Source organism: Topomyia yanbarensis, chromosome 2, assembly GCF_030247195.1.
Source record: "Topomyia yanbarensis strain Yona2022 chromosome 2, ASM3024719v1, whole genome shotgun sequence".
NCBI lineage: Eukaryota > Metazoa > Arthropoda > Insecta > Diptera > Culicidae > Topomyia > Topomyia yanbarensis.
Window position 1 is genome coordinate 100,314,394 of NC_080671.1, and position 13,879 is coordinate 100,328,272.

Consider the following 13,879-nt stretch of genomic DNA (forward strand, 5'->3'; position numbering starts at 1 on the left):
TTGTGCGTTTGGAATGAGAGATTGTGAGTGTATATGAGTGTATAGTGAGTATTAGCATGGATCTAATTTAAAATATAACAATAAAAGAAGGGTGCCTCCTGAGAGCATTGGGCCCTAAACCCACATTGTATATTATTAGACCATTGCAGTGGATAATAGAAGTCGCCAAGTTAAGTACTAAAATTGATCACAATGTAGCTTAACTAAAAAGAAAATATTCATATCCCAAGTTTCTGTGATATCATCACTGTAATACTGCTTTGGTGGAAAAACCTCCGGACCACATTAAGGTACAGTATCATGCCGAGGGAAATTTATTTCCAGTCCGACATATTATATTTAAGTTCAAAACAAGAAAATAGTTACATATTTCTTTAGGTTACTCAAAATTCTCAAGCGACCCAGCAGCTATTTCACGTGAATTATATATTATTTTTCCTTATTTCATATGCCTGCAGAAAAAAACCCCACTTTTTTCTCCTCTTAATAATAAAGTTAAAGATCTCTACTTGTCACAAACAAAATTTCAGCTGTTGCTATCTGCCACTTCGTGGGTTATTACAAATTTTGTGGAACAATTTTTTAAGATTAATGATGAATATTTTTGTCATGTTCGATGCGTTTCGGCGGAATGTAGCACCCGAACCGCGTAACCGCCCTGAGTTGATAAAGCATTTTTTGAATGACCCATTCCAAAGTTACAGGCGACAGAAGATATGACGAAAAAGTCACTATACGGCATTCGAACGAGCCTAGTAGCCTTTGCCCATCACCAAAATATCAGCCCCGTACTCGTAGTATCAATGCCGGCTGAGATGGGTTCACCGCGCGCAGTCGGTACCCGGTACCCACCCATCCAGCCGACCTGACACGCAGCGACATACACCACACCCCGGCCGATCTACTCATCACCACCCCTACGGTCGAGCCTATCGGCCGCGTTTCTCCATCAACAACAATTAGTTTTTCATAAGGCCTATAACATTTCCTATAACCATTGACATCAAGACGATATTGTAAACCATTTGAAAGCTATACAAAAACAACCAAAATATAATTCAACTATATAGTTTAATCATCGGATCCTATGGTTAAATCATGTTTTGATAGTTTTTGTATAGCTTTCAAACGGTTTATTATATCGCCTTGATGACAATAAGACAGTTATAGGAAATGTTAGGGGCCTTACAAAAAACTAATTGTTGTCGATGGAGGAACGCGAATACCTTCTAAAAATGTCGTAATAAAACAACATAATTGTGTTGTTAAAAAAAATTTAAAATAAAGGGCGAACACGAAATTATTGCGACACATTCAACAGGGCATAACTTTTTTACCATTGGGTAAAAATCAACCAAATTTTGCACACTTTCTCATTGATGTGTATTGTTTACATGCTGTCAAACTCGAAGTCATGTTTTTCGATTCAACGAAAATGGAGTTGAACCAACGCGAGTCGAGAGAACAAATTCTTTCCAAACACCTGGAATTTCCTGACCTGTCGCACCGGCAGTTGGGAAAAATGTAGAATATTCACCATTCAACCGTCTCCAGAGTGTTGAAGCGGTTCCAGGAGCGGTTGACGTTGGACCACGGCAAAGGAGCTGGAAGAACACCGGGACCGGAGAACAAAAAGACGGAGGGAAAGGTGAAGCGGATGATTAAAGCAAATCCCAACGTCCCAAGCCGTGATTTGGCTAAAAAGATCGGCATGTCGCAGAGCTACGTCCAGAATGCAAAGAAGAGAGCTGGACTACATACATACAAGGTCCAGAACTTCCCAAACCGCGATAAGCGGCAACAATCGACGGCTAAAACTCGGGCACGGAAGCTCTACGAGAAGATGCTGACAACATATGGCTGCTGTGTGATAGACGACGAAACGTATACAAAAGCCGATTTTAAGCAAATTGTGGATGACAAATTTAAGAAGAAAATGTCGAAGTTCGCCTCCAAATATCTCATTTGGCAGGCCATCTGGTCTTGCGGACTGAGGAGTGAGCCTTTCGTGACAAAGGGCACAGTAAATGGCGAGATCTACAAATCTGAGTGCCTCGAGAAGCGCCTTTTGCCGTTCTTGCAGCAGCACGACGAAGCTCCGCTATTTTGGCCAGATTTGGCATCATGCCACTATTCTAAAAGTGTCCTGGAGTGGTGTGAGGCCATTTCTGTTCATTTTGTTCCAAAGGACATGAATCCGCCAAACTGTCCGGAGCTGCGCCCGATGGAGCAGTACTGGGCAATGATGAAGCGGAAACTTCGAAAGAACAAGAAGACAGTCAAAGACGAGAAGGACATGTTAAGCAAATGGAAAAAAAACTGAGAAACTGGTACCGGATGACACTGTAAAGACTTTGATGGAGGGCATCAAGCGAAAATGCGTTCCATTTTACACTCAAGGCTCCATCGATTAACTTTTCTTTTGATTTTTGAAGTAAATATGGTCGGTGTTAGGTCAGACCGGACTAAGTGACAGTGCATTGAATTCGAGAAAAACGCGTTTAAAGTTTGAATCGCAGCATCCTTTACATTATAATAGGAAAATATTTTTTACCATAATTCTTGTTTATTGTTTCATATTTCAAATCTGGTAAAAGTAGAATGTAAACGAAGAAATTCTTTATCCAGTGCTATCATTAACTCATTTTTTGATGTTTTGCGACTTGGTCCGGTCTGACTTCACACCGACCATATATGTATAAAACTACCCTAAAATTTTAGTTTGATTTTAAACATTTTAAGAAAATTGGCATGACATTTTCGGTGTCGCAATAATTTCGTGTTCGCCCTTTATCTACAAAGCTACTACATTTCAGATTTTTTTTGTTATGAGCATTTTCATTTAAAATTTAAAATTTTAAAATGGCGTTTAGAATTACATTCAAAAATAAAATTGTACTTTTGACTGCAAATAGTATGAATTATAAAAATTTGTTAAAAGTTGTTAGGAAAACTTTTTTATTAAAAGCTTCTCCATGATCCAAATACACTGAAAAAGCTTCTATTATGTCTTTAAAACGATGAACATTAGACTTTTGACAATTTATGATGGGGTAACGCGAATAACTTTTAAAAAGGACATAATTACATGAATTAATTGTTTTTATTGGAGCAAAATTCCAAATATCTCGAAAACTATCGCATTTTGGAAGATATTTGTTAAATGGAGTTTGCAAATGTAAATGTAAAGTTTCGTTCGAATCGACGATGGTCATATTTTGCGGTCGGCCGGTTTCTCATGGAATCCCTCGACGCAGTTTCAACGTAGCAATGTCCGGACTTTTTAGTGATTTTCGTTTCCGAAACTACAATTTCTTTGTTCACTTCAAATGCATTTTATAGAAAAATAGAAGAACTTAGTTTGCGTTTATAATATATTCACTAAGTCTGCTTTGAATTGTGACTTTTTCCGTTAATTATGTTTGAAGTAATCAGATCAAAAATACTTTTTTCACTAATGTATTCTGTACAATCAGGCGAAACATTTCGGAACAGTACATTCTATTGGAAATTAATTCTACTTTTTTTTGTTACTGATATGGAGGCGCATGGTGTTTTGTCCAAAATAATTAGACAATATAAAGTAAATCAACAATGGATATACAATGGATTTAAAATAGTGTTCTTCATTTTTACCTTTCTTATATAGAAAGGCTATCATTCTGAAAATTTCCTGCGCTTGTATATAATTTTCATAAGTTTTACAAAATAGTTCATTGAAATTTTTTGTTAGTATAAGTTACTTACGTTTAGTGTTTGATTAAGATTTTAGTATAAGCAACTACAGTAGCATGAGTAATTTTCTTTGCCGCCCCATGGAAATTCTATAATGAGGTTATATTAAGTTTACAATTTTTCAACGACATTTAATTCATTTGCTTTTTGTTTTAGTTTTACTCAATTAGCTTTAAGTAGTATTAGATTGCTAGATCTAAGAACAATTTAGGTTAAGCTATTTTATGGAAGAAATTTAGCATATAATTATAATTACTGTAGGGCTATCCGATCAAATCTCACCTTTAGTGTCTTGCTTCTATTCTGTGACAATTCATTGACGTGGTAAAGTTAAGCTTCTTAAATTTAGGTAAATTTTTATTGTTATCATGTTGGCACTGAACCAAATCATGGTCTGCTTCTAGAGCCAAGGTGATAGATGGAGATTCGGCGCATGAGAGTCGCGACAAAAACTATATAAATTACTAAACAATTTGGACGTTTTCAATCTATTTTAAAGTTTTTAAAATGCAAACAGTTACATCTACATGAATTGAAGAAAGTTATTCGAAAAACTGTAGAAAAGTTGAACAACCGTTTTACGGTATTAACTTTTCTGCTTGGCAGTAACGAAATCGTAAACTGTTTGTGATGAAACAACAGAAGGAGATGAAACAGCAATTAAACCCTTAAAATGTTGCGACAGGTTGCATCTTTCACTTAATAAATTAGGGTTAGCATTACGATTAAACGTGTACAGTATATTGCGATATCTTTACACGCATCGCGCAAACATGACCTTGATAATTAATCTGGAGAATCGACCCAAGAGTTATCCTCATTTATCATTTCCATGCACCTAATACAGGTGCTTCCGAAATTGCGCTTCAATCATCTGATTCCGGATCAATTAAAACGACATTTTTGAAAACACGTTTCGTCTTCGTTATTCGCATGGCAAAAGAAATCCAATCGAACACAAAAATGATCAACTTTGTATTCATAAAATAGAGTCCCGTTTGCTAAATATTTGAATGACGAATCATAGCAAAATAGGCTCAACCTAAAAAAACTAACTTTCTGTCGGCCATTCTCTGATGTAAAATGCGTCATTTACATTTAAATTAGATCCATTTTCAAGCAGAACAATTTTGCTTTCTCGGTTAATGTATTTTAATAGTGATCCCAAATAAAGCATTCAAGCTGTTTCCCTGGAGTCAACCAGTATTTTATTGAACCCAAGCAATACAACCGACGATCCTACGTGATAGTTGATAATTTATTTTTTCCACCACCGACGAGGCCGAAGATGTAAATCTCGGTCGAGCCGTGATGGAATAGTGACGGCGGCGCCTCTCTTTCTCTCTCCCTCTATCTCACTATAAACTAGTTAGCGGAACAAGGCTTTCATTTGCAACCATAAACCATCCACTCACCTGAATAACACCAAGCTGGCCATACTACCGATGTTTCCGACGAGTTCACTTCCCTCATGTTCTCATCGGAACAATCCTCGATGATCGCAGCTCATCCAAACTACTTCCGATGAATGCCGACGAACTAAACTGCGCAGAATGTGCTGAGTCCGTTTTCTACTATGGTACTACTACTACTACTACTACCAGTAGCTGATTAAACTAGCAGATAAGGACCTTGTCACCCTTTCACTACAGTGCTGTGTGGGGCAGCGTGATGTGTGTCAGAGGTTCCACACGAATAGACGATAAGCCAGGTACGTGCCTTATTGTTTTCCCCCTTTGCCACTAACTTAGTTTTTCTTCACTTAGTAAGTACACCACATCCAGCGACGACAACAACCTTCCCCGAGACACCTCCACGAGGTTGAACCCGGGCCGGGGAAGTAGTGAACTTGTACGCGGCCTACAACGGCGCGATCGGGAAGGTGAAGTTCTTATCAGTATATAAATAGACACACTTTTATCGCTGTAGTTTTTCACTCGGCTAGCGAACGGCAAAAATCGTTTCTTGAGATTTTCTCCGTGCGAACACGTGTGTTTGGGAGCTTGATTACTGCTGATATCCAGCTCCAGGAACAGATCGAACTAGAGGAAATCTGAAATTGAAAAAATAGGATTGTTTCTATTAGTTTTGGTAAATAGGAAATTAGTGAAAAGAAGTTTTTTGTCGACTTGGTAGCGAAACTATTTGTTTATTTGTTGACCATCTGAGCCCATTCACGTGATAATATAAATCATTCGAGATGATTCCTATCGATTTTGTAGTTGCAACATGTCAGTCTGGCATTTCGGTGTTATAAGTCGGCATTTCTCCATGCTACACCTATTGAATATACCCATGGATCTAGCACACTGAGGCACTTGTTGGCAGCATGAGCTTCATGGTACAATTTCAAAGCGTAAGCGTGGACCAGTTTGACCCAATATCAAGCAACATCGTTAAAAATAGCGTAAAAATTAATGGTCCCATATTACTTCCTTACGAGACAACTCATATTCTACACAAAATCTATCAAACTGGCGGTTCAAGTAGATCGCAAAAAACTCTGTGAAAAGTTGGTAATTTTTCGGAATACTCCAAATTGTGGATTTTTTCCTCGAATGCAAAAATCAAGGAGCTTTTATTCTCTAAGCACATTGACAAAAATCGTTCCCAATTCACAAATTTAAATGCTTGAAATGAAGTATACGCCAACAATGCAGTAAATTGCAATAACAAAACTTGACCAATTTTTCCGAAGTTTGAATGATTTCAATTTAGAATTGTCAATTCAAGGTAATTTTTCGCGCATTCGGAAAACCAGATTACAATTATAATAATTATCCTTAACCCACAACATTCTCTTGGGGTTTTTCATTGAAAACCCCCGGGGCGGTGGATTGCACTGGGTTTGCATATTCTAGCAGAAGAGCAGGCAACTTGACGTGTTTCATTCCCACTTCGGCTAGAAAATGCAAAACCAGTGCAATATACTGCCCCAGTGTTTTTCAATGAAAAACGACATCTGATTGTAAATCCTCCCTCTTTCCAGATCAATAGACGTGCTTCGAGAGCAATTCTGGACGCTTTACTCCAAGTTATAGAACTGGGCATGCAAACATCATAACGTTCAGCAATATACGATGACAACTTACCGTTTGAGAATAATAAAGAAAATGGATCGCGACGACGTTAAATTGGGCCGATCAATCAACGTTGCACCGAATTCTTGAATTCTTCAAGCTTACGGAGAATATTCAAGCCACATCCTGTCAGTCGGAACGAAAATTTTATAGTGTGATATGGCAACCACCAGCCTACTACCACATATTAGCGAGGTAACTAGGTATGCCCAGCGACACGGGCAATTCCATCTGCTTTGACAACTTTGACCGAAGGAGTGCCCCTTCAATTATAATCCCTTTAAACGTTTCATAATCGATGTTCGTGCTTTGTCAATTTAGGCATTGTGCCCATAATTGAATAGTTAACCTCGCTTCTTCCCCATACCAAAGATAAATCAAATCCCCAAAGTTAATCCAAATAAATTCAGAAATTACTTCCAGTCATCATCACCAAACAATTACAATTCGCATCCCATCCCATCACCAGTGTATTTGGAAGGGGTAGGTTAGGTATAGGTAGCACCAGACAGGAGACGGAACACATCAGACGCACGCAAAGAGTGGTGGACAGCGTTACTCGTGAACGGAGCGGGGCGTCCTCGTGCCATGTGCCGTATTCGTATATGCTACGGAGCTGCCATCGAGAAGAGATAAAGTGACCTCGTTACCTCGTATGACTGGTGCCCCGTGTCTTATCGCATGACCATTGTCGTCGTAGTCTTCGTCGTCGTCGTCATTGTCGTCACGGCAGCGTGTGGCAACGAAGGGTTAGGTAGGTAAACCATGCACTATTACTTGGCCCTGCTCACGTACGTGTGTGACCCTCGAGACTGTGATTGTGTTGGATGTCACCACTTAAGTAGGTGATTATTATAGCAAGCTTAGAATTGACATATCGATGAATGGGTTGAGTGTTTGTTGAGGCGAAGTATTGGGGGACGTGCCTTAGATTTAGAACCGATAATTTATACAAATGTCTCCTTACTAGAGAAAAATTTAGGTAAAACCTATTTATTTACAAATTTTACAGATTTAATAGATTTTACTGATTTTACAGATTTTACAAATTTCACAGATTTTACAAATTTCACAGAGTTTACAAATTTTACAAATTTTACAGATTTTACAGATTTTACAGATTTTACAGATTTTACAGATTTTACAGATTTTACAGATTTTACAGATTTTACAAATTTTACAAATTTTACAGATTTTACAGATTTTACAGATTTTACAGATTTTACAGATTTTACAGATTTTACAGATTTTACAGATTTTACAGATTTTACAGATTTTACAGATTTTACAGATTTTACAGATTTTACAGATTTTACAGATTTTACAGATTTTACAGATTTTACAGATTTTACAGATTTTACAGATTTTACAGATTTTACAGATTTTACAGATTTTACAGATTTTACAGATTTTACAGATTTTACAGATTTTACAGATTTTACAGATTTTACAGATTTTACAGATTTTACAGATTTTACAGATTTTACAGATTTTACAGATTTTACAGATTTTACAGATTTTACAGATTTTACAGATTTTACAGATTTTACAGATTTTACAGATTTTACAGATTTTACAGATTTTACAGATTTTACAGATTTTACAGATTTTACAGATTTTACAGATTTTACAGATTTTACAGATTTTACAGATTTTACAGATTTTACAGATTTTACAGATTTTACAGATTTTACAGATTTTACAGATTTTACAGATTTTACAGATTTTACAGATTTTACAGATTTTACAGATTTTACAGATTTTACAGATTTTACAGATTTTACAGATTTTACAGATTTTACAGATTTTACAGATTTTACAGATTTTACAGATTTTACAGATTTTACAGATTTTACAGATTTTACAGATTTTACAGATTTTACAGATTTTACAGATTTTACAGATTTTACAGATTTTACAGATTTTACAGATTTTACAGATTTTACAGATTTTACAGATTTTACAGATTTTACAGATTTTACAGATTTTACAGATTTTACAGATTTTACAGATTTTACAGATTTTACAGATTTTACAGATTTTACAGATTTTACAGATTTTACAGATTTTACAGATTTACAGATTTTACAGATTTTACAGATGTTACAGATGTTACAGATTTTACAGATTTTACAGATTTTACAGATTTTACAGATTTTACAGATTTTACAGATTTTACAGATTTTACAGATTTTACAGATTTTACAGATTTTACAGATTTTACAGATTTTACAGATTTTACAGATTTTACAGATTTTACAGATTTTACAGATTTTACAGATTTTACAGATTTTACAGATTTTACAGATTTTACAGATTTTACAGATTTTACAGATTTTACAGATTTTACAGATTTTACAGATTTTACAGATTTTACAGATTTTACAGATTTTACAGATTTTACAGATTTTACAGATTTTACAGATTTTACAGATTTTACAGATTTTACAGATTTTACAGATTTTACAGATTTTACAGATTTTACAGATTTTACAGATTTTACAGATTTTACATATTTCACAGATTTTACAGATTTTACAGATTTTACAGATTTTACAGATTTTACAGATTTTACAGATTTTACAGATTTTACAGATTTTACAGATTTTACAGATTTTACAGATTTTACAGATTTTACAGATTTTACAGATTCTACAGATTTTACAGATTTTACAGATTTTACAGATTTTACAGATTTTACAGATTTTACAGATTTTACAGATTTTACAGATTTTACAGATTTTACAGATTTTACAGATTTTTCAGATTTTATAGATTTTACAAATTTATTCAACTTCACAAATTTTCAATATTTTACAATTTTTGACCATTTTTGCATATTTTAAAAATATTACACAGCCCAGATGACATATTTGTCCCATTTTCTATCGGAGTTCCTATCCTTATGCGACTGATTTACGATCATTAGCAGTACAAATGTTGCAGATTTAACATATTTCATGAATTTTATCAATATTCCAGATTTTTAATATTTTTAACGAGTTCCTGAGATTTCATGGTTTTGGGATTTTTTGCCTCTGAGTGTCTGAGTTTCAGACTTCCCGAGTTAATGAATTCCAGAATTTCTGGGTTATTATGCGATTGATTCTTTTGGTTTCTGAGTTTCTGAAAATTCCAACTTTCTCAGTTAGTGTGTTTCTGAGTATCCGATTCTCTGAGTTCCTGAGTATTTGGGTTCTACGTCTCAGTGTTTCTGGGTTATCAAGTTTCTATTTTTTAGCCTTCAAGTTTCTTCAGTTTCCATGTTACTGAGCTTTTCAATTTCCGTGTCTTCGAGTTTCTGAATTTTTGAGTTTCCGAGTTTTTGAATGTCTGAGTTTTTGAGTTACTGCATTATTATCCAGATACTCAGGTATCTGGATAATAATCCAGTTTCTGAGTTTCTGAGTCATCGAGTTTCTAAATTTCTGAGTTCCTGGGAAAAAAATGGGATTTAATTGTTTCGTTTTCCACTCATCAGTAACTGACACCAACCTGAAGCCAGTTAGACGACGTATCAAAACTAACACCAAATTGGCGTCAGTTAGACGCTAAATCCAAACAGTTCACAGTAAATATGTGAACGTCTAAAGCAACTGGCTGGCACCGAGTGATGTCCCGATTAGCCAAGCACAGAAGCTCTGGGTCGTTGACGATTACAGGGAAACAAACTGTCTTTTGGCATGGGAGTCAAACGCCTGCGAATATGCAATCTTTTTCCCCGAGGTAAAAAATTGGATTAACCAATTTGCGCATAAGGGCACAAGACCTAACATTGAAAAGTTAGATTTTAATGTTTCGTGCTCCACTTGTCAGTAACAGACACCGACTTGCTGCCAGTGTGACGATGTATCAAAACTAACACCTGGGATCCCTGGGTTTTTGAGTTTCTGAGCTTTGGAATTACTGATTTTCTAAGTTTCCTAATTTCTGAACATCTGAGTTTCTTATTCTCCTGGCGTTTGAGTTGCCGAGTTTTTAAGTTCCTCAGTTTTTGAGTTTCAGTATTCCCGAACATCTGACTTTCAGATTTTCTGATGTTTTTAGATCCTGTGCTCTTGAGTTTCCATGTTATTGCTTCTGAATTTCTTAGGGACTGGGACTCTGAATTCCTCAATTTCCGAGTTATGAATTTCTGAATTTCTGAATATCCTGCGGTTTAAGATCATGAAGTTTTGAGTTTCTTAGTTTCGGAGTGTTCGAGTTACTGAGTTCCTAAGTTTTCGAGTTCCAGGATTTCCGTTTTTATGGTATTTCCGAGTTTTTGAGTTACTGAGTTCTTGAGTTTTCGACCAATGGTTTCTTAATTTTTTAGGTCCTGAGTTTTTGAATTCCTCAGTTTCTGAGTTTCTTATAAAATTTTCTGAGATCTTCTTGGCTTCTGGGTTATGAGTTTCCTCGTTGCTGAGCTTTTAGGTTAAAAAGATTTTGAGTTAACGAGTATTTGAAATTCTAAATTGCTGAGTTTCTGAGTCTGCGAGTTTTTGAGTTTCGGACCTTCTGAATTACTCAGTTTCTGAGTTTCTTAGTTCCTGAGTTACCGAGTTTCTAAATTTTTGAGCTTCTGAGTTTTTAAAACTCTGCGTTTCTGAATTTCTGAGTGTCTAAGTTTTAGAGTTTCTGAATTTCTAATTTTTTTTAACTATTTAGTTTCTGAGTCTCCGAGTTGTTGAGTTCCTGAGTTTTTGAGTTCCTAAATCTCTAAGCCTCCGAGTTTTTGTGATTTTGAGTCTCCAAGTTTGAGTTCCTGTGTTTTTGAGTTCTTGAGCTTCTCAGTTTCTGAGATTCTGAATTTCTAAAATTTCAAGTTTTTGAGTCCCTGAGTTTCTGAGCTTGTGAATTCCTGTGTTTCTGAGTTTTTGAATTTCTGAGTTTCTGAGTCTCCGAGTTTGAGTTCCCGAGACTCTGAGTCTACGAGCTTTTTAATTCCTGAGTTTGTGAGGCTTTGAATTTCTGAGTTTCCAAGTCTCTGAATCTCAGAGTTTTTTTTACTCCCTGTATTTTTCAGTTTCTGTGCTTCTTAATTATTGAGTTCCCTGAGTAACTACGAGTAAATCGGGAGGAACTCAGCACGTAGAGGTGATACACATTGCGCATTTACCTGATTCCGTGTACTGGAAATTTTGTTATCTGCCATATCAAGCATAACCCAGTTCCAGTTCAACTAGAATGTGGCTTTTATTCCCACAGATGGTGATAGTCCCATAGAACGGCGCTGATGGTAGAAAATTTGTCCATGGAGTCGTGCTGCTTGATAGTGCAGTACAAAGTGGGAGGTAAACTCCTTCTAAAGCTAATTATCACAATGAGACCGATAGTGAATGAATACTGTGAGGGAGTGTCTGGGTTTTCGAGTTCCTGAGCTAATGAATTTCTGAGTTTCGACTCTATGAATTCCTCAGTTTTTGAGTTTCTGGGATTCTGAGTTTCTGAACTTCTGCGCTTGCGAGTTCTTGATTTACTGGGTTTCTGAGTCTCCTGGCGTGTGAGTTTCTCAATATTAGAGATTCGGAGATTACCGGTTTCTGAATTTTTGAGTTTCTGAGCTTCTAAGTTTCTGTGTCTCCGAGTTTTGAAGGTCTTCTGAATCTGAGCTTCTGAGTTTTTGAATCTCGGAGTTTTTGAGTATCTGAATTTCTGAGATTCAGAATTTCTCAGTTTCTGAGATTTTGAGTTTCTAAGTTTCTTAGATGCTGAGTTTCCAAGCTTCAGAATTTAGGTTTCCGAGTTTTGGAGTTTTTTAGTTCCAGAGTTTTTGAGTTCCTGAGCTTCGGAATTTCTGAGTTTCTGAATATCTGGGTTTCCAAGTTTCTGAGTTTTTTACTCTACAAATTTTTGAATTCTTCGTTCCCGTGCTTCTGGGTTTCTGAATAATCGGCTTTTCGAGTTTCTGAGTTACGGAACTTATGTGTTTCGACTCTTTGAATTCATCAGTTTCTGAGTTTCTGAATTTCTGCACTTCCAAGTTCTTGATTTACCATGTTTCCGAGTTTTCTGGCGTTTTAGAAATCACAGGTTTCTGAATTTTTGAGTTTCTGAGTTTCTAGTTCCCGAGTTTTCGAATTCTTTTATATTTGGACTTCTTAGTTTCCATGTTTCTGAGCCTCTGAGTTTTTGAGTTCTTTTTTATCTCGACTACTGAGTTTCCAAGTTTTGATCACCTGAGCTTCTGAGCTTCAGAATTTCTTCGCCTCTGAGATGTTAAGTTTCTGAGTATCAAATTTTCGTAGATTCTGAATTTCCGAGCATCTACGATTGGGTTTCCGAGTTTCTGTGTCCGAGTCTCCGCATTTTTGAGTTCCTGAGTTTCTGAATTTCTGAGTGTCCAAGCTTTCGCATTTTGCGAGTTCCTGAGTTTCTGAGCTTCCGGATTTTTCGAAGTTTCCGAGTTTTCAAATTTCTGAGTTTCCGAGTTTTTGAATTTCGGAGTTTTGGAGGTCCTGATTTTTTGAGTTTCTTTGTTTTTTTATTCCCATTTATTTGTTTATTTGTTTATTTGTTTATTTGTTTATTTGTCTATTTGTTTATTTGTTTATTTGTTTATTTGTTTATTTGTTTATTTGTTTATTTGTTTATTTGTTTATTTGTTTATTTGTTTATTTGTTTATTTGTTTATTTGTTTATTTGTTTATTTGTTTATTTGTTTATTTGTTTATTTGTTTATTTGTTTATTTGTTTATTTGTTTATATGTTTATTTGTTTATTTGTTTATTTGTTTATTTGTTTATTTGTTTATTTGTTTATTTGTTTATTTGTTTATTTGTTTATTTGTTTATTTGTTTATTTGTTTATTTGTTTATTTGTTTATTTGTTTATTTGTTTATTTGTTTATTTGTTTATTTGTTTATTTGTTTATTTGTTTATTTGTTTATTTGTTTATTTGTTTATTTGTTTATTTGTTTATTTGTTTATTTGTTTATTTGTTTATTTGTTTATTTGTTTATTTGTTTATTTGTTTATTTGTTTATTTGTTTATTTGTTTATTTGTTTATTTGTTTATTTGTTTATTTGTTTATTTGTTTATTTGTTTATTTGTTTATTTGTTTATTTGTTTATTTGTTTAT

The 13,879-nt window shown here is 35.0% G+C and overlaps 1 protein-coding gene across 1 annotated transcript in view; it reads right to left on the bottom strand.

Annotated features, from left to right (window-relative positions):
- Window positions 1-13,879, bottom strand: part of LOC131678987 (myb-like protein I) — a 457,888-nt gene that overhangs the window by 424,612 nt on the left and 19,397 nt on the right. The window contains exon 2 of the mRNA XM_058959495.1: window positions 5,151-5,788. Within this exon, the coding sequence (XP_058815478.1) occupies window positions 5,151-5,208 (58 nt within the window). The 5' untranslated portion in view covers window positions 5,209-5,788. The remainder of the gene's footprint in view (window positions 1-5,150; window positions 5,789-13,879) is intronic.